This window comes from Hippopotamus amphibius, chromosome 2, assembly GCF_030028045.1.
Source record: "Hippopotamus amphibius kiboko isolate mHipAmp2 chromosome 2, mHipAmp2.hap2, whole genome shotgun sequence".
Taxonomy (NCBI): domain Eukaryota; kingdom Metazoa; phylum Chordata; class Mammalia; order Artiodactyla; family Hippopotamidae; genus Hippopotamus; species Hippopotamus amphibius.
The window spans coordinates 20,531,862-20,558,549 of NC_080187.1; the positions used below are offsets into that span (position 1 = coordinate 20,531,862).

The 26,688-nt window shown below is 51.1% G+C and overlaps 1 protein-coding gene across 8 annotated transcripts in view; it reads left to right on the forward strand.

The window, feature by feature from the left end:
* AKNA (AT-hook transcription factor) overlaps nt 1-26,688 on the forward strand; it is a 51,344-nt gene that overhangs the window by 14,780 nt on the left and 9,876 nt on the right. For 6 of the 8 annotated variants that reach the window (XM_057724233.1, XM_057724232.1, XM_057724231.1 and 3 more), the window contains 14 exons: nt 2,668-3,734; nt 5,438-5,512; nt 10,615-10,771; nt 11,493-11,647; nt 14,222-14,281; nt 16,260-16,387; nt 16,869-17,076; nt 18,346-18,500; nt 18,601-18,783; nt 19,639-19,885; nt 20,929-21,035; nt 21,661-21,872; nt 23,383-23,545; nt 26,527-26,688. In XM_057724233.1, the coding sequence (XP_057580216.1) occupies nt 2,668-3,734; nt 5,438-5,512; nt 10,615-10,771; nt 11,493-11,647; nt 14,222-14,281; nt 16,260-16,387; nt 16,869-17,076; nt 18,346-18,500; nt 18,601-18,783; nt 19,639-19,885; nt 20,929-21,035; nt 21,661-21,872; nt 23,383-23,545; nt 26,527-26,688 (3,079 nt within the window). Of the gene's footprint in view, nt 1-2,483; nt 2,520-2,667; nt 3,735-5,437; nt 5,513-10,614; nt 10,772-11,492; nt 11,648-14,221; nt 14,282-16,259; nt 16,388-16,868; nt 17,077-18,345; nt 18,501-18,600; nt 18,784-19,638; nt 19,886-20,928; nt 21,036-21,660; nt 21,873-23,382; nt 23,546-26,526 lie in introns of those variants that run through there. The other 2 variants (XM_057724235.1, XM_057724234.1) reach the window with 2 other exon arrangements.

A 26,688-nucleotide genomic window follows, 5' to 3' on the forward strand; every position in this document is an offset into this window, starting at 1 on the left:
TAGCTACTCTTTTTCATATGCGTATATATATTTCATATGTGTTTATATACAGCTTATCAAATATTCTTCCACAAGTCATTTCTAATGTCTGCTTAGGAATTCCATGGTGTGGATATTCTGTAATTTGTTGGGCCAGTCCTCTTACTGCTGGGCATTTAGGTCGTTTCTCAGTTTTTTGCTATTATAAATAATGCAGAGATATGTCATTAGAATATCTTTGCACACTTAATTTGATAATAACCTCGATATTGTAAATTGCTTGGTCCAGGAGTTCTGCCCATTTTTAAGATTTTTTAAAATCCCAATTAGCAATGAGAATAATGGCTTCCCTTGTTTTCTAAAATAACTGTTTCTTTGCATCAAGAACAACTGAGACAAAATTCCCAGCTTGGCTTGGCAAGTCCCGTCTCTCTGAATCTTGGTTTCCACACTTGTGACATGGGAGTAATAATACCACTGAGCTTGATTACGTAGTGCCTATTGCATTTGAATATGAATGAGACACCCGCATGTGAGGATTCTGGAATCAGGCAGCCCCCATGGATGGCAGAGGAGCCCATCAGGCTGATAGATTGTGCAGTGACCCCAAGTTCCTCATGCCAGGTCTGCTGAACGTGCGGTTTGCCCATAGCTACCCACTCAGGAGCCACTTTTGAGCCTTCCTTAGGGAATGGTGACTGGGATGCAGTGGGATGAAAGGGCAGAGGCGTCTCTTCCTGAGGTCACAGGATGCTGTGATGTAACAGCTGCTGCCATGTCCTGTGCCCTTACTGTGTGCCAGGCACAGGGCTGGGCATGGTGCAAGCCATACCTCCTCCTTTCCTCACCACCTCTGCCAGGTAGGAGAGAATAGCCTGCAGGTAGAGTAAAGATTGCCACAGAGGTCAGCTACTTGTTTATGGTGCCCTATGAGGGATCAGAAGAGCCAGGATTGAACCCAGGGCTACCTGGTCTCAAAGCCCAATCTCTTCACCCAACTGCATGACCCCCGTCAGCAGAGACTAACTTGCCTGCATAGCTGGGACCTTGCTTCTAAGTCCAGGACTGCTCTGAACCACTGCATGATCTTTGGCATGTTACTTAACCTCTCTGTGCTTCAAATGTGCTGCTGTAAACAACACAGACTTGCTGAAGAAGATTTTGAGGAGTTGAAAGATGTAGAGGTACCAAGGATAGGGGAAAGAGCATGGGGGAGCAAAGAGTGATAGAAGGATTATGACAAAGGTGCATCTGGCCAGAGCAGAGAGTCTGTGCTTGGTGGTACCCAGACTATCTCATGAAACTTTGGATCTATGCCAGAGGCTGACACAGGGTCTAGGACAGAGTAGGTGCTCAATAAACATTGACTACATGTATGATGCATAAATGGATGGATGAATGAATGGGTGGGTGGATAGGCAGATAGGTGGATGGATGGATGGGTGGATGGATGGATGGATGGATGACTGGTTGAGGGGGTGATGGATAGATGAGTGCGTGGTGGATAGATGGATGGATGGTTGGATGACTGGTGGATGGATGGATAGGTAGGTGAATGGGGGGGAATGGGTGAGTGGAATAGGTGAATGGATATTTCTTAAGCACCTACTATCTAATAATTACAACAACTATCTGTTTTCTGGGAGCTTTGCATACCTTATTGTCCTCCTTCCCTCCCTTCCTTCTTTCCTTCTTTCTATTTAGTCAACAAATATTGAGCACTGCCTCTGCAAATACAATAGTAGATAAACACAAAGGGTATCCTTGCCCTCATGGAGCTTACAGTGTTGTGGGGGAAGAAAATATTAATGAGATAATCACAGAAATAAATGGAAAACTGCAGCTGCTATGAGTATTTCAAAGTAGAGGTATTCAGTCGTATGAAAGCCTATAAAAGGGAGATTTTGCCCTAAGTTAGGGAGATCAGAGACTTCCTTGATGAGGTCAAGGTTGAGCCAAGGTGTGAAGGACAAATAGGCTTTAACTAGGCAAAGGGAGGGAGAGAGGACGCTAGCAGAGGAGTCAGCATGTGAAGAGGACCTGTCGGGGGAGAGGATGTGCCACGGCTAGAGCAGGGAGAGACTGAGGGGCACCATGGAAAGAGATGGAGCAGGAGAGCTGAGGCCGGGTGCAGACAGGACCTTAGGACCATGTTAAAGGTTCAGCTCTCTCCTGGGAACAACAGGAAGATGATGATGAGTTTTCAGATGGAGGATAAGAGTGAGAATTGAGATGATTCGGTGGCTGCTGTAGTGGTCCAGGCAAGAGAGGATGTCAGCATGGGCAAAGCTGGTGGTTCTGGACCCTAGAGCAGTAGGTAAGTTTGAGAGCAACATAGGAGGTAATCATGACAGGGCCAGGAGACAGATTTAATTGTAGGGGTGAGGCAGAGGGAGATGGCAAAGATGCCTCCCAGGTTTCTGGCTTGTGTAGTTGGATCGGTTGATGTTTCCATTTCCCGAGACAGGAAATGCTAGGGTGACACCCAGATTTGAGGACTGAGTTTGGAGGACCTTTGAGACAACTAAAGGAGGTGTTCGGTAAGTATTTGGCCATATGGGGGATTCACTGGGCTTCTTGCCATCACCATGTGATGAGGAAATGAGAGCCCAGAGGGGTGAGATGACCTAGGTAATGTGACACTAAGTCCAGACCTGGTGTATGCTAAGCAATGACCTGTCTTTCCAGAGTTTGAAGCAGAGGATGTGGACAGCCCAGAGAGTTCTAACATGCCACTCAGCTGGCTCCAGCAGCAAGGTCCTCAACCAGACATGACTGAAGAGGAGCCAGATGAGGCCCTGGGAGGTCCTGAGATCCAGGAAGCTGAAGAGGGATCCCCGAGATTGGGGTATGAGACTGATCTCAGCTCGGGGGGCGATGGGGACACCAGCCCCATGGCTCTGGGCTGGGGTCAGCCCACAGGCTGGGTAGCTTCTGATGAACAAGCCAATGGAGACAAACTTCCAGAACATTCTGAGGTCAACCCAACTGTTGACCTCAGCTCCGCCAGGTCCTGGAGTAGTGGAACCGTGAGCCTCAACCACCCCAGTGACAGTCTTGATTCTACCTGGGAAGGAGAGACTAACGTCCCACAGCCTGCTGCCCTGGCAGAAACTTCACCCCAGAGCCCCAGCCACCACCTCCTAAACCCAAACGACAGAACTGGAGGAAGCGTTGCTCTGGCAACGCCCACAGAATTCCAAGAGTCCTCAGCACCTCCAGCCCAGAGCCTCCAGGGTCCTGCAGATAGATGGAGGAGAGAAACTGCCAGCCTCTCCTGCCCTCAGCCCGGGGACCAGTCCTGGAAGCGGACACGGATATCCCCTAAGCCACTCCCTTCCCGGTTCACCGGCTCCATCAGCCCCCCGAACCCCACACCTAGGCCAGCTCGCCAGGACAGGACGCCACCCAGGCCGGGAGCCACTCTGGCTGGCCACTCATCTTCTGATGCCCCCAAGTACGGCCGGGGGCGGCTGAACTACCCACTCCCTGATTTCTCCAAGGTGGGACCCCGGGTGAAGTTTCCCAGAGATGAGAGCTACCGTCCTCCCAAGGCCAGGAACCACGGCAGGCTGCCTGAGGGCCCTGCCAGGCCGCTGATCTTCAAGTCACCTGCCGAGATCGTGCGGGAGGTGCTGTTGAGCACCGGGGAAGTCTGCCCGGGAAAGGACCCCCCTCCTACCCACCCCATCACCAGGGTACCCCAAGAATTTCAAACGCCTGAACAAGCCACCAAGCTTGTCCATCAGCTCCAGGTAAGCCAGACTCATTTCTACACCAAGGCACCTGTTGGTCTGGGTTGGAGTCTAGTCGGGATGGGGTGCCTTAGGGCTAGGTCAGGAGCCCCCTGCAATGAAAATAATCCTAAACTCTTTGCTCAAAAAAGAGCAGTGATTGCACTCATGTTGCAAGGATAAGCCGTATTTGTTTGTTTTTAACTCCTGCTATGAGAAACTGAAAACATACACAAAAGAGAAAATAGTACAATGAACCCCCATGGACCCAATCACCTAGCTCCTGGCAAGCTTTATCATCTGTGGACTCACCTCTTCCTCCTCTCACCCTACTGGGGTATTTAGAAGCAAATTTCAGGCTTCAAATCATTTACCCCCAAATATTTTGGTGTGTATGTCTAAAAGATGAGGAATCTCTCTTAAATATAACCATGCCATCAACATACCTAAAACTTAACACCAATTCCTTAAGGTTAACCAATGTCCAGTCAGTGTTCACGTCTCCCCCTTTGTCTCGTAAATGGCTTGTTTATTTTGGTTTGTTCGAATCAGGATCCAGACACGGCTCAGATATTACATGTGGTCCATGTGCTTTTTCAAGTCTCTCCCCACCACCTCCCTCACCGCACCTTTTTGTTTGCATTTTTTGCCAAATCTGTTTCTTCCTTGTAATTTATTTGTTAAGGAAACCTGTTCTATCCCATAGAGTCTCCCACATTCTGGGGTTTGCTGATACACTCTCTGGTATCTCATGTGTCCCATGGTCCTCTCTTTGTCCTGTGTTTTGCCTGGTTAGAGGTAGAGGTGTTTTCAGGTTTTAGTTGTCTGTTTATTTCCCCCCAGATTGTGAACTCTGTGCCGGTAGGGATTTTTTGGCAAGAGCTCATCATAGGTGGTGCCTTCCGGAGGCAGAAAGTGCCTGCTGGTCTCTCCTTTGTGATGGTAATGACCACGGACAGTCATTGCCTTGATCCAGGCTTTCACTGGGGATGATGGAGTGGTAGTATCCTAACGCTAATATTCCTTCTGCATTTAGTTGCTGGAAATCTTCTATAAAGTAAAACTTGCCTTCATCAACTATGTGGTTACCAAGGTCTCATTGACAAGGGAAAGACAGGAGAAATGCTTGATTCTGTCCTTCTAATTATCAGTTTTCAGAACAACGAGTCAGTTCCCTGGCCTCCTTCAGAGGCGACCAATGACACTTGTTCTTGCTTTTCCCCTGTAATGACTTGTTTTATGAAGCTCTGCAGTTTTGTTTACAGGAAGTAGTGACTCTGAGAAAATGCAACTGTGATTTTCAAGTCTTCCACTTTTCTACTAACAGACCCTTAGATGATTCAATCAGCCATTAAAAAATACTTATTAAGCACATGTTACTTAACTCCTGGGAATAGAGCAGTGGGGAAGACAGATGTAGGCAGGGAATTCGGACAAATAGGCAAGTAGCTACGTCCCTCTGTGAGGGGGGCATTATGCATCGTGGTGAACCAGCCCAGAGGCCTCATCTCTGACTCGCTGTCGGGGATGTAGAAGGGATGGTGGATGAATTGTCCTGCTGCCTCCACCCCTCCAGAACTTGGCCATGGGGGTCTGTATTGCACATGAGCTCTTTCACTCCAGGGCACCCGGAGGTCCCCTTTGGGGGTTGGGGCGGGTTCCCTGCAAAGGCTCTCACAGTGAGGGCCCCGGCCCATGACCTCATTGCCCCCCATCTCCTGCAGGAGGACTACCACAAGCTTCTCACCAAGTACGCTGAGGCCGAGAACACCATCGACCAGCTGCGCCTCGGGGCCAAGGTACTGGGCTGGGTGGGGTGGAGGGATGGGCCCAGGCCCCCCGCCCCGAGATGACACTTTCCCGTAGGCTAAAAGAGCAGCCACTGCCTCTTGCCTCTGGAGACCCTGGGCGTAGGAGACCCGGTCCTTCCTTGTTCGATCACAAAGTCACTCTGACCTTGGGCAGCGACCTTGCCCTCTCCAGGCTCAATCTCCTTTACTGCTGATGAACTTTGAGTCCTTGAATCCTAGAATCTGGGGTGCCCAGGAATTTCACCAGAAGCTCTCTCCTTCTTGATGAGCTCTGGAGTAAGACCACCTGGACACAACTCCTGGCTCCATTACTGACTAGCTGTGTGACCTTAAGGAGGTTACTTGGGCTCTCTGAGCCCGAAGGGAGTAGCACAGAATTTCTGCTCAGCCCCTGAGGCTACTTCCCAGATCACACACTTGCCTTTCTCCTCCCCCATCTTCTCACCCACAGCCTCTCTCCCCACTAATGTCTAGTGTGGGACAGGGGGCATGTGGAGGGGAAATCCACCTCCCCGTCCTGCCCGGCCCCCACCAGTCTAGGGGACGCTGTGAATTCTGCACTTGGGACCTTCCCCTTTTCTGGGGTGAGGCAGGAAGTGGGACGTGTCACAGCCCCTCCTGGCTTCCTGCTTCCCCCGACCCACCTCTTGCCCCATCAGGCAGCAGTGGAGGAGGGGTGGGAGCCGGGCTGCAGAGTTGCAGACCCTCCCACCCACTGGCCTCCTCGCTCACTACCCGCACCCGGCCTGTCCCGTTATGCTCTGAGACCCCCTCCCCCTGCCAGGGCGCTGCTCTCCACCATCTAGCGACACGTCTTCCTTGAAGTGTTGCTGAGTCAGCACGACGAGAAAATGAAGGGGCCCTGTTCTAGGCGCAGAACGTCTCCTGTGTCCCCACACCTGCCTCCTGACACAGGCGGGTCCTTCCATCCTGGCCTCGTTGGGCACAACTGTGAAAGGGGGTGATCAGGTCTCCGAGGAGTCAGTGGGCTCCCCTCCCCCCTCCTACCCCCTACCCTCAGGTCTTAAGGCTTCTTCCATCTCTCTGAGCCAGGTTCAGGGGCCGAAGGGATGGAGGTTATGACAACTGTCGACGGGGCTTGGTGGGGCATCCACTCCAGGGAAACCACGTTCTCATGGCTGCAGGCTCCTAGAAGGTCCGAGGAGAAAGGAACTGGTCATCGGGTCCAAATCCTCTGCTCTCGTATCTCACAGATGGGAGAATCGGGACCCCAGGAGGGGCAGAGGTTGCCAAAGGTCAAAGTCAGGGGCAGAGGCTGGGAATATCTCCCTCCCTCCCTCCCTCCTTTACTCATTAAAGGGAATGAGTTTGTGTATGGAAAGTATGTACCTGGCACCTGGCACGTACTTCCTAAGAGTTAGGGAATATTAGTAGGATGAAGAGTATCACTATGAAGGTGCTCCTTGGGTGCCCGTGTGTGCCGGGCACAGTGCAAGCCCGGACGAGGGCACGATGGGAGCACAGCCGTGTGCGGCTCCTGGACGCTGCTCCAACCCAGTGGGGACTTGCCGTGTGCACCTGCGCCTGCCTGGCTGGTGTCCCAGACCCCTGCGTGTGTGACGGGGCAGAGGAGGGAGGGTAGGAGAGGCACTAGCTCACCTGGTCTTGCTTTTTGGCAAAATGACTCCTGGGCCTGAGGAGGGTGACTCAGGGCTCTTCTAGAAGCAGGACGATCCTCTCCCCTCCGTGGGGAGCTGTGCAGGCAGGGCTGAGGAAGATGTAGAGCCTGAGTGGGGAGGGGTCTTGCCGGGCCCCACAGAGCCTGGGGGAGCTGAGATTCCAGCCGGGCTTCTCACTGTGTCCAGGCTCTGTAGACGCTACCCCTGAAGGCTGGGGAAATCCCAGAGTGGCTTCCTGATCAGAGCCCTTGCCAGGGAGGCCACTTCACAACGACCGAAGCATTACTGCTCCCTTGGGCTGAGCTGGCTGGAGTGACCTTCCCGGGGGGCCCACCGAGCCCCTCACTCTGCTCAGAGCCTCCAGGGGAAGGGCTGGACCCCAGGCTGGGGTTGTGGCCCTGGATACCCAGACCAGACACGCCAGTAGGGGGGCAGCAGCGATGGGTGGGGACCAGGGAAAGGGGACTGGCACTTGCTGAGCAGGAAAAAGACGCCAGGCCCCAGGCTAAGTACACTACCAGGGTCCCCTCATTTGATGCTCTTCACAAGAGGAAACTGAGGCTCAGCCAGGTGGAGCTGTTTGCTCAACACCTCGTGGCTAATTAGGAGTTTAAAGTGCGGGATTAAACTATGTTTGCCTACCTAGTTCCAGAGTGGGCACTGTTTTCCCCGTGCCTGGGTGAGCAATGGGTACGTGGCAGAGGCCTGACGAGGCAGAAGGATGCTGTTACAGTGATAACAGCTGTAGTAGTAAGTGATGTTTACTGACCACTGTCTTGAGTCATTTACCACTGGGGAAACTGAGGCACAGAGGTTAAGGGATTCACCCATGATCACTCGACAGGTAGGTGCCAGAGCTGGAGTTTGAGCCCAGTAGTCTGGCTCCAAAGCCATTCTAAGCCCACGGCCCACTTTTTTTTTTCTTTTCTTTTTTAAGGTTTACCGGTTTATTTTTTTTTTTTTTAGGTTTAGCAGAGCCAGATTAGATGATCATGGGGGGCCTGGCCTGGGGGCATCACTGGATCGGTCTGGGGTGGGGGCAGGGAGCCAGGGCTGGTCAGGAGTCACTGCCCGGGGACCAGCTTAGGGCCAGAGTTTATGGGGGTGTCCTGCATTCGCTGCCCTGGTGCCACCTCCCTCCAGCTGCTGTCCTCCACCCCCTGTCTCAGCTGCAGGGAGATCTGGAGGGTCTGAGACCAGAAATTACCCCAGAAAGAATCAAGGCAGATGGCACAAAACTGCCTTTCCTGAAGTGTGTGTTCTGAAGGCCACCTGGTGGAGGCGGGGGTGGGGATGGGAGGGTAGGGGAGGGGGGAGAGGGAGGGGAGGGGGTGGAGTGGGCAGAGGGGCAAGGGAGGCTTGTGTGTTCACAGGAGCTGGGGAAGCAGTTCCTATTCTCCACACTCCCCGCCCCATTCATAAAGCCCATTAGCATTTTAAAGGCTGTGAGAAACCCATCTGTGCGGAGAATAGTCAGTTATTTAACCCAGTGTTTCCCACACTCGCTGGGCCACCGTTCACTGCTTAACCCCCTGGGGGAGCCAGTCCAGCCTCAGGGAGCACTGTGTGGAACACCCTGGTTTAAAAGGCCCTGTGATGGGTCCTGCCTGTGTCCAGACACAGGTCCAGGAGGGAGAGGCCTGCACAGCTCAGCAAGCCCACACTCACCCCCAGCTCCCTGCTTCCAGGGCCTCTGCAAGGCCTTTGGTCCCTCTGTGGAAACAGAGGTGCTAAGAGCTGCTTGTTCCTGTTGTAACCCCAGGATGGGCCTTTGAGGGGCCAGGCCTGAGGCTGGGGGATGGGCTGGGCTGGGCAGGGCAGGGCAGGGGGCGCACACAGAAGGACTGGGCCTGCGCCAGATTTAGGTCACCTTGGGAGGAGAGGGGTGCTGATGGGCAAGTCCCCACAGGCAGGCTTGAGCAGATGGCCAAGGGGATTATTAAAATCCAGCTTTGTTCTCATCAGAGGCTGGGCCTGAAAGACGGGGGAGGCAGCGTGGGCCCAGCCATGGCTGGGGCATTGTCCCTCACTCTGGAGTAGATTTTTCTGGCACAGCCAGGACGTGAAGAGCAGCTTAAGCAGGGAGAGGCTGCCTGCCTGTGGGCCTAGGAGCCCACTCTAAACTGCCCATTCCTGACCTTAGGGTAGCAGGAGGCAGTAAGATAAGCTGCCTGACATCTTGAGGACCAGGCGACAGTGAGGCACTATAGGAGAGTACCTTTTTAGGGACCTGCCTCCATGAGGGCCACATAAATGACAGTGGTGTTGAGGGGTGATGATGGTGTTGGTGGTGATGACGGTGATGGGGATGGTGGAGATGTTGGGGATGGTGGTGATGGGGATGGTGGAGATGTTGGGGATGGTGGTGATGATGTGATGATGGGGATGGTAGTAGTGATAACATCAATGATGATCAATGTGAGGGTGGTAGCTGCTGTTTACTGAGCACTCACTTTGTGCACAGACAGGTTAGTTCAGTCAGCTGCTCTAGGAGTCAAGAGAGGGCAGTGGTAGAGCCTCGACGGGAACCCAGGTGCTGCAGAGCTCTCGCGCTAAGCCAGGGAGCAGCAAACTTTCTCTGTAGAGGGTCAGATAGTGAATATTTTCAGCTTTGTGGGCCATACATTCTCCGTGGTAACAACTCATCTCTGCCATTATAGAATAAAAGCAACCACAGAAAATACATAAACAAGCGAGCGTAGCTATGTTCACTAAAACCTCATTCACTAAGACAGACCATAGTTTGCCAACCCCTGCTTTAAACCACTTGGGTCTTTAACTTCAGATGGTCTTCCTTGGCCATCTGCCTGACTCTCTACTTCTCTCCCAAACGCTAGACTATTTACCATATGAAATCCATTCTCAAATAATGGAGATCTGCTACAACTGAGAGATAACTCCTTTACTTGTTGGTTGACTCATTCATTCAAACAGTCATTAATTGCTGTTATTATCAATGTAATGATAATTATTGGAAATGTTTTTATTAATAACGAATATTAATTATATTATCGCAATATAATTATACTTGCTCTATGTTAAACATTATATTGATTACAATATTGTGATATAACAAATATTATTAATAAAATTATTCATATGAAAGATCATAGACCTTGGGGTCAAAGCAGGATTATAATTCCAGCCCAAGGATTTTTCAGCTGGAGATTTTGAGTAAGTGACTAAACCTCTCTTAGTCTCAGTTCCCACTTCTGTAAAATGGGCATATGGTCCCTCCCTCTTAGGACTGCCGTAAAGAGAGAATGAAAGGCTATGTAAGCCCTTAGCCCAGTGTTTGGCCCCCACCCAAGAGTTCCACTAAAAGGTGGTTTATTATCAAACTACATGCTTATTGAGCCCCTGAGTGACAACATGAATGAAGGTGAGGCTTTTTTGGGTAGGTTTGCCCCACCCCTGATGGGGCTCTGCTATGCCTCCCCTCCCCTACAGGTGAACCTGTACTCAGACCCGCCCCAGCCCAGCCACAGCATCCACATGGGGACGATGCCCCAGGGGACCAAGGTCTTATCCTTCACCATCCCACAGCCCCACTCTGTGGAGCGGTGGCCAGGCCCTGCCGAGGGCCCACAGGCCTCTGAGGCTTCAGGTGAGTCTAGGAGAAGAGATGTGGCTGGAGGGCTCTTCTGCCTGTGACTCTGCTCTAGGGGCACCCCAGGGTGGCACTGGCTTCAGGCCAGGGGAGGGAGGGAGGTGAGGCCCCTCTCTGGGCCCTGTGACTTGAAGATATCAAATGGAGATATAGAAAGTGCCTTGAGCCAGAGCAGTCTGGGTGAAGCCCTCGCTCTGCCACTTAGTAGCTGAGTGATCTTGGATGAGCCGTATGACAGAGAGCATCGTCACTATAGAGCCCGTATCGGGGCCAGGCCCTGCGCCGAGCCAGGCCACGCGTGGTCCCAGTTAATTGCCACATCAACCTGGTGAGGTCCCTACTGGTGCTACCCCACGGACAGTTAAGGAGAGCAAGGCTTGGAGAGGTGAGGACACGTTGAAGGTCACACTGCTGCGGGGGAGGGTCAGGATTTGAACCCACATCTTTCTGAGTTGGAGCCCACACTATTGAACTGGGAACCCCGAGGCCTGGCTTGGCTTTAGCTGTGTGATCTGGGACAGATCCAGACCTTGTTCTCGCCTATAAATGGTGCCAACACTGCCCAGGCCACTTCCTCAGGCGGATGTGAAGATGGTGCAATGGTGAGATGGCTGAGCTGTCACTCAGGGACGGAGGTGGTGGTTTTGAGTTTCAGCATGTCTCTCAGCCCCAGGAAGGACTGTTCCTGGCCCCAACGTGTAGTGGTTGTGTATTCCAGGATGGCCATCAGCTCGAGGAGACCTGAGCCCCTCCTCGCCCCACAGCGTGCCCACCCTAGGGTGGCTTCCGGAGAACTTGGGCATCTCCCAGGACCAGCCCTCAGGGGAGAGGACCCAGGAGCTGGCTTCTCAGGCCAGCCGGTTACTGGCTAAGGTGAGCAGAACCCCAGCTCTGCCCACGGGAGACAGAACTTACCTGGGGAAAGCAGAGCCTTGGCCCGCTTGGATGAGGGGCTGTCTGTGTGCAAGGCTTACTCACCAACTCCCTGCTGGCGTTAACTCAGAAACAGAACCTCCCCCACCCTGGTTTGTAGAGGCCACCTGGCTCCAGCCTCCTCCTTGTCACCCCGTGCTAGGTTTCACTCCTTTTTCGGCATTGTGTCTCATCAGACTCTCTCTAATTGTGCTTGAAAATGTCTCCTGCTTCACTCCTGGGGGAGACTTTCGGCTTTTTCAGAATTCTGGAAGAGTTATGGAACCTCCACTTACCTTTTGCTGTTTAGGATAGATCACCTCACTTCCTTAGTTCCTTTCATTATGGAAATCAATCCTCAGTCACTTCTCTAGGGGCCTTTATATTTTCAACCAAATAGCTGTGAATTGTTTGCAAGTTTGTTTATAACTATACACTTGGCCTTATTCCAAAAGTACTTTAAAGCGGCTTAGAAAATACATGCATTATAACCACATTCTGAAAACGGAAGTGAGGAAACTGGGGCAAAGGGGAAGTAAGGATAGGAAAAAAATAAAATGAACTTAGGGAGAAGTGAATAAACAAAATGTTCTGTTGGACCCTGAACACTTTATCAGATTCACATTTGGCTTTGAGCTTCCTAGTTGTCAATGCAGAAAGGGAAATGCAATAGTTACATCACCATGTCCATAAAGCAAATTCTTTCAAAAAAACACCACTATTTTCTTCCTTCCTTCCTTCCTTCCTTCCTTCCTTCCTTCCTTCCTTCCTTCCTTCCTTCCAACAACTTTATTGAGATAATAATTCGCATAACATACAATTCAGTCATTAAAAGTTAATGCTTCAGTGGCTTGTAGTATATTCACAGTTGTGCAGCCATCAACACAATCAAGTTTAGAACATTTTCATCACCCACTAAGAAACTCCGTATCCATTAAGCAGTCGCTCCCCATTTCCCTTCCTCCCCAGCCCCTGGCAACTGCTCATCTACTTCCTGTCTCTTTGGGTTTACCTATTTTGGACATTTCATATAAATGAATTCATGTAACATTTGTTCTTTTGTGTCTGGCTTCTTTCATTTAGTGTGATGTTTTCAAGGCTCATCCGTGTCGTGGCAGCATGAACTTCCCTCCTTTTCATCACCACTGTCCTGGGTCCTGTAACTGGAGAGATGTTTCTCCTTGTCCTGTGTGCTATAAAGTAAAGCAAAACCAAGGTCACCACACTGAGCAGAATCTGGGGCACCAGCCGACCCCTAATGATCCAGGCTGCACTGTCTGAAACAGGAGCCACTGGTCAGGTGGCTAGCGAGTGCTTGACAGTCCAAATTGAGATGTTCTGTAACGGCAAAACACATACTGGATTTCAAAGGCTTTATGTGACAAAAAGAATATAAAAATCTCAATACTTTTTTTACATTGATTACATGTCAAAATAATGTTTTAGGTTTATAAGATATCTTATTAAAACTAATTCACTTTTCATATTTTTAGTATGGCTACCAGAACATTTCAAATTATATACGTAGCTTGCATTACATTTCTATTTTGTGTTATATAAATTATATAACATAATGTAATTATATTAGATAAATTTCTTTATTTTGGCACTGATCTAGAGCTTTCCTAGAAATCCTAGAAATCTCAAAACTGTCTTTGCCTTTTTTTTCCTAATTAAAAAAATTTTTGTAATGGTAATAGATACCCATGGTAAAGACCCTCACACGGGACAAAGAACATATTCAGTGAAATCTTTTCTCCCCCTCCTGCCCTTCTGCTTCATGCAAAATGTTTAATGCACACACATGCGTTTATAGAAATGGTCACTTAAGTATGTACACTATACTGTACCTTGACTTTTTTAATGTCCCAAATTTGAATATTTCTGGGTAGGCAATAAACTCACTTTGTTCAAAGTTCAGAGGATATGTATAGTAGAAAACCTTCCTCCCATCTTTGTACTCCACCACCACCCAGTTCTCCTCCCTAGAAGCAATTAATATTTTAGTCTCTTGCATCCTTCTAGAGATAGTTTATAATATATAAGCAACTGTATTTGTGTGTTTCCTTTTTTGTTTTCTCTATATTTTATACAGATGGTAGCATACTATAAGCACTGTCCTGTACCTTGATCTGACACTGAAAAGTAGTTCTTGGAGGCATTTATACATGAGAACACACACACGTGCCCTCCTCTTCTGGATGGCTACATACTGTTCCAGGGATGGGCGTCGGGATTGTTTCCTGTTGCCCCACCCCCACCCTGCTGTTGTAAATATCCTGACTCATAGGTTTCACGCACAGGTGTAAGTGCACTTTGCTGTCAGTAAATTCCTGGTGGTCCCACTTTGATTTTTCCCAAGGCTGCCATGGCCAAAGCCAGTGGCGGAGCCTATTTCTGGCACCTGCCTCTCCGTGCTTGTCAGAAAACCCACATCCCGAGGTGGGACCCAGCTCTCCACGCCAAAGCGTGATAGTGGCTACGTGTGGGAGTCTGGACTAATGGAGTGTGTTTCCTTCCCTTCCCAATGCCCAGGTGCAGTCCTTTGTACAACTGATACAAGCAGGACGGCTGACGCCCCAGGACCAACTCAAGGTACTGCCCACTTCCAGAGATGCCCTTGGAGCTGCCAGACAACTGCTCTGTCTCCCATAGCACAGTCTCCAAAGCCTCATTTGCTTCAAGACAGAGAATCCCAGACACAGTGTCTCCTTTTAGAACAAACAGCCCCTGATTAGCTTTCCATGATAATGATCGTTATATCACAATAGTCACCATTTATTAAGCAACGATGCTGCCAGGCACTTTGGTAAACCCCTCAGTGTACATTATTTCATTTCATCATCGTAATAACCCAGCAAGGCAGTTACAGTCATCACCCCCACTTAACTGGGATGAACTGAAGCCCAGAGAGGCAGCTTGAAGGCCACACAGCCAGTAGGCGGCACAGCCCAGGCCCAGATCTGTCTGATTCCCAAGTCCGGGGTCTTACTCTTTATCCTGCCTGCTAGCAAGCAGGAAAAGATCTTTTCTTTTTTAAATTTTCTTTATTATAGAAGTAGTTGCTCAAATTTGAAAACCAGGAGAAGAGACCCCTAATCTAACCACTATTGGCTTATTTCCTTCTGGACTCTGGTATTTCTAGCTAACTATGGTCATATATGAAATTTAGATTTCTGATGAATCAGCCAGGGTGCCAAGAAGGAGCAGATGGAGCTCTCAGAGCTGTGGGTTTAGGCATCAGTGAAGGGGCTACTAGTAGGGATGTGGGCAGTAGCCTCAGGCAGCCCGACCAGGGACAGGGAAGCCCTAGCACCTGCCCAGAGCTGTTCCCTCCCAGGTCTCTCTCCTCCCACCCTGTGACCTCTAGTAGATACCTCCCCGAGACAGACCCCAGGGGAAGCCAGCAGGTCAGGAGCCCAGCTGATGCTCAGGGCACAGAGCAGGGTGGGGAGAGGAGCTGAGGGATGGTGGGAGGGACAAATGCAACACACTTGGCTTGATAGTTTCTACTGTTAACATTATGTTACTGGGTATTATGTGATTGTGTCGATGTTGCACACATTCTCCACTTACAAAATATGTGATACAGATTGTATTATCTCATGGAGTGGATGATCAAGGACCTTGAAGATCAAAACAGTTCTTTTTCTTCCCCCTCTCCTGATTCCCCCATAGGCAGGGAGGTTGAGAGCTGATGGAAGGTCAAGCTTGACGGGGGACTAGGCTCTAGGTTGTCCTTGGCCTCAATCTGTTGTCAGCATAGAATGAGTGAGATGAGGATGATAAGAAGCCAGGGATAATGATCCCACCTTCCAGAGTTTTGGCTATGAGTTAGCTACTAGCATGTTTACTAAGGGGGCCTCAAGTAAGTGTTGGGACTGTGAGCTCTGGAGCTAGAGGGCCTGGGTTCACATCCTGACTCTACGACGGGCTCACTCACTGTGTGACCTTCACCAACTTAAGGAACCTCTCTGTGCCTGAGTTTCCTTTTGTTTAAATGAAGACAATTAATTACCCCCTCATTAGGGTCATGTTGAAGATTAAGTGAATAGTGCAAAGTGCTTTAGACAAAGCCTCAGTGCTCTGTAAGGATGGTGATGATAATACCATCTGTCGTGATTGTCTATAAGCTTTTGGGAAAAGAGTGTCTAATGTTCCAAAATCCACAGTTTTGAGAATTAAGAATGAGGATCTCAGGTCTCTCAAGTACTAGGTCCTTAAGGGGATGTAGTGATAGCATAGTTGACACTATGACTATCGTGGAACCTTAGGGCTCTTGAAGGTCTACCCAGGACAGACTGGTACCCTCTGGGGCTGGTGCCAAGGCTCTGAGCTGTGCCTCTGCCATACCAGTCTGATGGCAGAGAGACTGACCAGGGTGAGCAGGCTCCAGAGGGTACCAACCCCAGCCTTCCAGACACTCTGGGGCCTCCCAGAGGCCTCCACAGTCCCAGGGTGGGTCCCATGCCCCCCTCTCCGACCCCCCACAAGCTGTCTTGTCCACCGTGTCTGCAAGGACGGACACCGCAAGGGCTGGGCACTCAAGTCTTCCTGGCCTGTCTGGTTTCAGGTCTTCCAGCAGCTAAAGGCTGCCCACGTGGCCCTGGAGGAGGAGTACCTGAAGGCCTCCAGGGAGCAGCACCTGGCCCAGCAGCTTGCTGGCTCCGAGGGGACCCCCGGGAGATTTGATCCTGGCAGGTATGTGCTGGGGAGGGAGGCCTTCGAGGACAGGTGGGCAGGCGCTGGGTTCCCACCGGGAGGGGCACACTTCATCTTTATAATTCACACCCTTGGGGAACAGGGAGAATCCTGTTAGCAACTGTTATCCCAGTCAGCAACACGTCCAGATGGGGATACTTGAAGGCTAAGATTTATGTCCTTTTGGACTCCCCTCAATGAGAATTGACCTTGGAGATAAGGGTTGAAACCCCTCATTGGAGAATGGGGAAACTGAGGCCAGCCAGAGAGGGAAGGGATTTACTCAGGGTCCTACAGCAAGTTGGTGGCAGAAGGGGACTCAGACTGAGGCCTCCTTATTCCCAGCGGAGTCCACTTTCATCTTGTTGATTTTGTTCTCCACATAGTCTAAATAATGTCAGTTGGACCCTCCATGGGCATCTCTGGGGCCTCTGCTCTGAAGCACAGCCTCCCAGACCTGCCTGATGTTTCCTTGTTCCAGGGAACTGGAGGCAGAAATATTCCAGCTGGGAATTCGCCTGGATGAGCTGAAGGACTGCATGGACCAGAAGCAGCAGGAGCCTGAGGGAGCTGGGCCAGACTTGGCTCTGGACAGCCCCCCAGCCACAACCTCCCCACACCAGCCAACAGGCCTGCCCCCTCACTTGGAACAAGCCCCCATGCTGGCCATCCAGACCCTCTGCCCTGAGGTACCTCTTTGCCCAACCATGTTGGACTGTTCCTTCATTTGTTGTTTTCTCCATTAATTAACTTTTCCATGACATATTTGAGAAGTTTGTACCATATGCTAAGACTCGTGACACATGGTGGGAATTCAGTAGGAAACAGCCAAAATAATAGGTGGCCTCTACCCTCATGGAGTATTCTGTCTAGTTGAACTAGTTATATAGTTACTTAACTATAATTTTGATCAGTGCTCTGAAGGAGAATTATGGGGTTCTATGAAAGTAGATAACAGGGTAACATATCTAAGCTTAAGGGGTCAGAGAAACTTTCCTTGAGGAAGTCATGTTTAAATGAAATCTGAAGGGGAGTAGGAATTACTAGGTGCAGAAGAGAAAAAGCCATCTGGCAGGGGAAACAGGCTGTGCAAAGGCCCTGTGGTTAGAGTATATACAGTGAGGAGGGGGCAGTTGCCTAAGAGATGTGGCTGGAGAGGCAGGTAGGGGCCCCAGGATGTAGGGGTTTGTGGGTCACATCAAGGGGATGGTCTTAAATTCTGCTGGATTTTTTCAGCAGGAGAAGATACAAGAGGCTTTGCAGGTAGGTCAGAGGCGGGGAAGTGGCAGGGCTGATGGAGAGGCGTGTACAGACTTGAGAGAGGTTTAGAAGATACAGTTGACTGGACTTGGAGTGATGGTGGGAGGAAAGGAGCAAATGATGACCTCCAGGCTTCCAGCTTGTAGTCCTGGGTGAATCTGGGGACTATTCACAGAGGTGGCGACAGTAGATAAGGGCTGTACGTGGAGGGGCTTCACAGCATCCTTTCCAGCCCACGTCACAACCCCGTGAGAGATGATCATCTCAAGTGCATCATCTTGAGGGGCTCCCCTGCTCCCACAGTGAAGGTGGTTTGAGGGGCTGGGTGTCCATATTGAAATGGAAATCTGGGTTCAAATCCTGGCTGTGCCTCTTGCTTCCGTGTGACTTTAGGCAAATCACTTGAGTCTCAGTTACCTGTCTGTAAAATGGGTTGTAATAACCTCGGTACTGGTGGGACTGCTGTGAAGTGTTGCCTGTGCAGTGCCTGGCTCATAGCAGGGACTTAATCAGTGGCAGCCAGGATTGAAGATCGCATGATCTAGTCCCTACTTTTGCACATAAAAGGATGATAGTTTAGCGAACCCAACCTATTTCTTACTCTTGGGCACCCAGCATGAGCCTGGTATAAGGTAGGTCCTTAAAAAGTGGTCTTAGGTGTCTGCTGAATCTCTGCCCCTCTTCCTTGCTGGCCCCAGCCTGACGCCACCAGCATTGGCCCCCACCCATTGCACGTGAACTTGGATCTGAGTGCTACCAGCAATGAAGTAGAGGATGGGCCGCCGGGCCTTCCAGCCCCACTCAGGCACAAGGAGCTGCGGGCGGAGCAGGATTTCCACGGCCTCCTGGAGCGGTGAGTGCCCACCAGCAGTGAGGCCAGGGTGTCGGGCCCAGTGGTGGGATTGTGCTGGCCCTGCTGGACAGAAGTCACACTCCTCTGTGTTCTTCTGCAGGTACCTCAGTGTGAAGTCCCTCCCAGAAGTCCTGAGGATGGAGGAGGAGGAGGAGGGGGAGGGGCAGGGCCACACCCTGGAAGTTGACGGGCCAGCTCCAGCTCCTGGAAAAGCAGAGGCCCCCAGGCTCCCCACCAGGCAGCTTGCAGCACAGGCCGAGAGAAGTCACGGGGGCCCCCTTGAGTACGTTAACGCGCCTTCCCTGCTGTCCCACACCAGCTCCGAAACCAAGGGGGTGGAAATTGTCATAATGAGCTAGACAGCCCTTTACAGTTTAGAAACAGCTTTCCTGACCTGTAGCTCAATGTCTCTCCAAAATGTGAAACGTATACCATCGATAGCACGTGAGATGATTTTGGGGGGTGTGGGACAGGATTTCCGGTGGGTCAGATGCGACATTAAATAATATTACTCTCCTTCTCAGTCTCTGACATTCCATGTACATCAAGGAGAAAGACTCAGGGCTATTATGTCTTCAGTGCCTCTCTTGATCTTCTTTTAAAAAGAGAGAAAGAGAGAGAGAGAATGAAAACAAACAGGCCTCAGGCCCAGAGACTTCACTAGGCAACAGAATCTGTCTAAACTATGACTATACTGTTTTCATGTTGCTTGTATTTATTTGCAAAGTTAGTTTCTATTTGTAACACAAAATACTGGTCTTCTATTTATAATAGTGACATAAAGTTAAAGTCTTTTTGAGTAGATTGAAGTTGATGGAAATGGCTGGAATAGGGAAAATGGAAGGCAAATTCCAGAAGTCTGGGAAAGGATGCTTTAGTGCATCTATTTCTATGCTATTTCCTCTGTGGTGTATTGGGTGGGTTTTGTTGGCATCCCCATTTTGCAGTTGAGAGAAGTGAGGTTCAGAGAGGGGAGGTGCCTTGCCCAAGGTCACACAGTGAGAGGGTGGCAGAACCAGGGCTGGCATGCAGGGGTGCCTAACTCCAGAGCTTGTGCCCTGGACTGCATGGCTCCTGGGACAGGACTGCCCAGCCCATGCCAGGGCTCAGGGGCGGTGTGCCTCTCCTTCCCTGCCAGGGAGACCATGCAGCAGATGGCGTCTGTGAAGCCAGCAGACGTCCGTGCATCTTTGGCCAGAGACAGACACCTGCGGGGCCTGGGCAAAGCCGAGGCAGCTTCTTCAGGCCCGAGCAGGACCCCCCACCCTCGGGGCACCAGATCCGCAGCGTCCCACCAGAGCAGTCTGACCAGCCTAGAGGGAAGTGGCATCTCTGAGCACCTTCCACCGAAGTCCCTGTGCCAAGCTGGCGGGCCCCACCTGGAGGTAGGCGTCTGCATGGGACATGGGCTCCGAGCCTCAGGGCCACTCCCTGCATCCCCTGGAGCCTCCTGCCTCTGGACCTTGGCTCAGAAGGCCTGCTGCTCCTGCCCCTGCTGGTCACAACCCTGCCCGGCATGCAGGGCTTATGCCCAGTGCCACCTCTGTCATAGGGCCCCACACCCCTGCGCCTCTGCCAGGAGCTCCTCTTTCTCTTATGAGAGCTTGTAGCCCATTGCCTGTATCTTTCTGAGCCTGCTTAGCACAGCTGGGGTGGGGGAGAGGGGGGTCTTTGACTCCATGCCATTTGTACCATGGGAATAGCAATTTTTAAGCTATTGCAAGAATCACAAATCACTGTGGACATGTAACTTCTGTGATGGATCCTCCCATAAAAAAAATACACACAAATGCGTGCGTACACACACACACACACACACACACACACACACACACATACACACACATACCTGTAGTCCTAATGAGCCCATGGTAAGGAATCTGCACTAGACCATGAACTCATTGAGGGCAGGCACTCGTGTTGCTCTGTTGGCCATCTTTGCGCCTTACATTCGATGCGGTGTGTTGGAGGTATGAATGTTTGATCAAGTTTATGTTGCCAGCTCATTAGGCCAGGGCATTTCTGCCGTCAGGTAGGACCATGGTGTTCCAGGCCGACACCAGAAGACGTGTGGACATGAGAATCCCATTCCTGCCGTGGGATGCTTCCTCCTCCTTCTCTTTCTATTCTCAGCTCAGGAAATCTCTCAGTATCTCTCTCACTATCTCTCCCAAGGGCCCTGGCTCCCACTCCTCAGGGACGCGAGACTTGCTCAGGGTCCTCTCGGGGTGTGGAGTCCCTGCTGTTGGCCCGGTTCTCATGTTGAGGCCCTCGGGACCCTCACACCCTGGGCCCGGCTGCTGGGAGCTGGGCCAGCCTCCCTGTCTGTGAGCCTCTGGAATGTGAGGCCCAGGCCAGGACTTGGGAAGGGTTTCCCAGTGTGCCTCGGGCACATTCCTCAGATTTAAAGGGACACTGTCTCTTTCAGGAGCCCTGGATGGCGTCCCCCGAGACAGACAGTGGCTTTGTGGGCTCAGAAACCAGCAGAGTGTCGCCCCTCACTCAGACCCCAGAGCACCGGCTCTCCCAGATCAGGTACCCTGGGAACTCCATCAGTTGACACACGTGGGGTAGTCTGAGAATCAAAGTGCCTGTGTGCTCAGAACAGGGGCAGGTGGCCTGGGCATTCTCGGAGCCCACACTTCATTCCCCCCCAAGGATGGTTCATGGCCCCCATCTTATTGATAGAGGGGAACGAAGGTTCAGAAAGGGAAAGTGACTCGCCCAGGGTCTCTCTGCCAATTATCGGCAGACTGGGACATAAATATTTGTGGAGCAGATGGATAATGACATGGTGAATGAATAAGATCTGTAGGGAGGGTGGCGCGACAGAGCCACCAGGTAGAGTGACGGCCCCCAGAGCCGGATGCAGGCCTCTTGGGCTGCATGGAAAGGAAAGATTACAAATTTTATTTCTTTGTATATGACCTAAAAACTAAATGGAGCTTTATAATTTTGCATATATGAGTAGGCAGATGTACAGTTCTGCAGTTTATAAAGAAAATGCATGTATAATGGGGTGCACCCTCAGAAATACTGTACTGCCAGGGGTGCCAGGTCCCAAAGGTCAGGAGCTCATGGTGTAGCACGTGGAGGGGCTCACAGGTGGTGGCCTCTTTCTGTGTGACCTCAACATGTCTCTCCCTCCATGGTCCCCCAGCACCCCAGGGACGTTACCCCAGTCCTTCACTCCATCTGTGCCCCAAGATGCAACCTCCCCCCGCCAAACCAGGGGTCTTCCGCTCCCCAGAAGAGCCACTGAGCCCAGCACACCCAGGAGCCGAGCCCAAAGGCCCCCATCTGGCCAGGACAGTCCTCTCCGGCAGAGGGCACCCAGCTTCTGCGTGGAGCGGGCACTGGCGGCTGAGATGGGTGAGTGGATACATCTGGGTTGGCCAGAACCTGGGGGTGGCCGGATTGCATGGGTTAAAAAAATCAATAAGAAAACTTGCGTTACCTTTTAGGTACAAAATAGCATATAGGTTCATTCGAGGAAAATTTGAAATTGCAGATAAGGTGGATGAAAGGGAATAAAAGAAAAAAAAATAAGCTAAAAACCATCACTGCTGACATTTTGGTGTAGAACCTGTGAGCTGTTTTCTATACCAATGTGTGTGTGTTTATTTACAAATACTTAAAACGGAAATGGGGTATTATACGTGAATGTTTAATAACCTCCTTTTTTTCACCACACACTGTCATGAACACTGTGTCTATAAAATCCGTGATATTTTTTACCTTTAAAAAACGCATGTGAACTTTTTACTGAAATTGAACAAACATACAGGAAAGAACATAAATTGATGAGTTTTCCGGAAGTGACCGCAGACCAAGAAACTCAACACAACTAGAACCCCAGACCCCCCTCAAGCCCCTCCCAGTCACTCCCACCCTCCCAAAGGTAACCACTCAGATTAGTTTTGCCTCTTTCTAAGGTTCATCATTTAAAATTTTTAAATTAAACTTTAGTTGTATGTAAACTTTAATCACATGCGGTTGTAAGAAATAATACACAGAGATCCTATGTGCCCTTCCCCCAGTTTTCCCCAATAATAACATCTTGGGAAACCATAGAGGAATGTCACAACCAGATATTGACGTGGATTCAGTCAAGACACAGAACATTTCCACCGTCTCATGGTCCTTCCTGTTGCCCTTTTATAAACACATCCACCCCCTCCTTAACTCCTGGTAACCACTAATCTGTTCTCCATTTCTATAATCTTGTCATTTCAAGAATGTTATAGAAGTGGAGTCGTATAATATATAACCTTTTAAGATTGGCTTCTTCACTCAGCATACTTTTCTGAAGATTCATCTAGATTGTTCCATGAATCAACAGTTTGTCCCCTTATCTGCTGCTGATTAGTCTTCCGAGGGCTTGTTGTTTGAACGCATGGGCCCGATGAGTGGTTGGTAACCTCTGGTCGCCCATCCCTTTGAGAGGCTAGTTAAAGTTTCGAATGCTTCCCCCAAAAACATGCACACAGGCAAAGGTGTGACTAATTTCAGAGGGAGGTGGAGGCTCCGGAAGCTGGTCCCAGAGTAACCTGCTGGTGCACAGAGTCTGGGGGCCCACGTGAAGGAGCAGGGAGCTCTTTGCAGGGGGAAGTCCCTGGAGACTCGCACCTGATACCGAAATGGTGGACGGTGCGGGGAAATCTAGTTATAAGCAGCTCTGCAGGCCCAGCTTTGCACCCCAAGCTCCCAGCAAAAACCACATCTTCTTCCTGTTTTGATGGTCATTGACCTCAACAGGAGCTTCATCTGTGACCTCAGCCGGGCCCCATCTCTTCACCCCACCGTCCTTCCACCCACACAAGTTCACACTTCAAGGGTTCTCTCTGTGTAAACTCACTTTGGCCCCTTTCTGCCTCCCTAGGGGTTCCTGGCTCAGAGTTCAAGGGGCGAAAGCGGATTTCTGAACAGCTCCCCCCCCGTGCGACAATCAGCCCACCCCCGACCCCGGCCCCTGCAGCTGCCGCTCCACCCCATGGACCCACAGAGACCACCTCCACCTTCCTCCTCACCAGGACGGGGCGAGAGTAAGTCAGATACTTGGGCACTGAGGATGCAAGCTCATCACAGGGACAGGAGGCTGATGCCCACGGGCGGGAGGGGTTCCAGGGTCTCCCTCCAGTGGCAGCTGTACTACAGCCAGGTGGACCCAGGCATCCTGCCTCCCAGCTCAGGGCTGTTCCTGTGGGACCTCACTGATCTACACTTTGAGGACACTTCTTCAGCGGGTGGCAGATGACCTAGAGGTTCACCTTGCTGGTGCTAAGACCCTCTCCCTGCCCCAAACATTTCTTTTCCAAGACAGGTGTGCACTTCCCAGGGATGTGTTTTCTGCAGTTTATGTGTTCATTGTATGAAATGAGAAGAGACTTTTTTTTCAATTTTTTCCTTTTAATCCATGTGCCATTTTTCTACTGAAAAGGTTTCCTCCTTGCTTTGTTAAACAGAAATGGGAAAAGAGGTTAGTCAGTCCTCTTACTCCTCTACTGAGTTGCTTTTGGCCAATAATCAATCACAGGCTTTTGTTGGGCTGTGGTGTTGGCTTCCAGGCCTGAGTGTAGTAAGTGTACTCTTGCAGTCTCCTCTGTCTACAGAGGAATGAGATACTTACTTACCTACAATATGCTAGCCCCTGGAAATACAATAGTGGGCAAGTCAGTCCTTGACCTTGTAAGGCTCACCATCTTCTAGGATGGACCAAGAAACAGGCAACTGCACCCCCAGTGTGATAAGTACAGTGATGGCACAGGCCCAAAGGACTGTGGGAGCAGAGAGAAGCGGCATCTAGCCCAGTCAGAGGCTTCAGGGAGGGCTTCCTGGAGGAAGTGGTATCTCAGCTAAGACCAGCAGGAGGAGCACTGGAAGAGTATCCTAGCAGAGGGAAGAGCATATGCAAATGCCTAGAGGTGAGAGAATGCCCGCTACCTTTTAGGCACCAAATGTTTATTACAGCCAGATTCTCAAGTATGAGGTGGGTGTTAAACAACAAAAACAAAGAGGAAGATGGCAAGACCTGGGGAAGATCTTGGAGGGTCTCAAACACACGTGGTTAGAAGTTTGGATGATGGCTTTGCTCAGAGAAGGTGCTCACTGAATATTCATGAATGTAGAAAACCTCGCCTAAGGACAGTGAGGGAGGCTTTAAGCAAGGGAGTGGTGTGGTTGGGTTTACGTTTTAGAAAGACTTCTCTGGCCACTGTGAGGGTGAGCATGGAGGCCAGGGCACTGCTGAGAAGGCTGCCTCACCCAGGAGAGCGGTTATGGGGCCAGTGGGGAGGGAAGGGGGGTGCCTTTGAAAAGAGATAATTAGGCATTGGGCCCACAGGACTTGGGAGTTGGTTAACTTTCGGGGTGTTCAGGGAAAGAGAAAGGTTTAGGATGACTCAGACTTCTGGCTGGCCAGCCAGTTGGATGCTGATGTGGAGATGGGGAACCTAGGAGGGGAGTAAAACTGCAGGGAAAGATGACTTTTAAGTGCCAGCTGGCACTCAGTCACTAAAGGATTAGGTCAGGAAGACTGACATCCTGATAGAAATAAGCCAGAGAGGACAAGTGATACCCAAGGGGGTGTTCCAAGTCCCAGGCTCTCGTTCAGCGGTCTTTGGCCTGGACAGGGAGCCAGAGCTGCCCCGGTCCTGCATGCATCACAGGGCCTCAGCCCTGCCTTTCAGGGGTTAACTGGTGACCGGAGTTCTCACTCTTCTGCAGCCACCACCCTCATGGTTTGCCTTGGAAACCCCAACAAGCGTTTCCCTGGGAATTGCCAGGGGAACCAACTGCCCTTGAACGCACACAGCACTGGGGCATCGCCAGAGAGAGGTCTCCCTCTCCCTCTGGCACACCCGTCTGAGAGCTGATGTCTGCTGGAGGCAGCGCCAAGAGACACTCCCCCACGAGTCCGGGGGCCACCAGGCAAGAACTAACCCTGAGGGGAGCCCTCACCCCAGACGCTGGTCCAAACAGTGGACATAGAGCTTGCATCAGCCTGGAGAATGGCCGTGTCCAGCCCGGACTCTGCTGCCCTGTGTGTAGAGGGGTTCGTGTGTAGGGGTGTCTGGTTGGGATTGGCTGCTATGGTGCCAGCGACACATGCAGAATGAGACTCTAGGGATTCAGGGACCGATCAGGGAGAAATGCAAACAGGAGTTACTCCAGAGATGCTAGCAGCTCATGAGATACCTTGCCAATCACAGGTTGGGCTGTATTTGGGGGCTTCCTCGGGGTGACAGCAGCCTTGCACGTGGCGCCCCTGCAGTTTCCAGCTTGCTCATGTTCAGCTGGTGATGGGAAGCACCGTGTGTCTCCTTGTCCCCTCTCCTCTCACACACCTTTATTCTGCTCCCTCTTGGAGCCTGGAAGCCAGTTCAGTGACATTCTCTGAGCATCTATGAGGTCTCAGGGGTTGTGAGATGGGGAGGCCCGCTCCTTGCCTGCCAGGGGCTCGCTGTCTGGTTGGAGAGGTAGATAGAGAAGCATCTTCTGCCAGGAACGGGGAGATGGGTAGGAAATGTTTGGGGGAACCCGGGAGGGAGGGGCTGAGCAAGAGTGGAAAGAAACCAGGCCTGACCGGATTGTTAGGGTTTCTACAGACAGAGGTTGGAAGGGGAGGACAGCCAGGGGCTGAGACATGTCAGAATTGAAATTTTAAAGTGCAGCTTGAACCAGTGTCCTCTCTGCTCTGCAACCTCATCGCTATCTTGAGAATTTGTCACTGGTGTTCCAGAATAGTTACTCAGAGGCCCTGCACACTAGGTTGGGTAAACCTCAAAGAAAGTTCTGCTTTGCTGACCGAATGTGCAGGGAGGAACATGAATTCAGCACGGTGTCAAGATACGGAGGAAGAAAAGCAGACACACAAGGAAGTTCGAGAATCAATTGACAGCAGAGTTGGACTGTGCCTCCTGGAAGGGGACAAAGACCCAGCATCCAGGCAGCACTCCAGCAGTGGTGGCTGCAGCTCTGTTCATTGTGCATGTGTTCTTTTTCCTGTCCCCATCCCCCACCCCAGCCAGGCCATCCGTGAGCTGCAAGAAGAGGTATCCCGGCTCCGTCTGCGGCTGGAGGACAGCCTTCACCAGAACCCCCAGGGCAGTCCAACTCGCCCAGCGTCCAACTTTGACCGCCCCACCTGGGCCCGGGACTCAGCCACTTGGGGCTCCTATTATGGCAG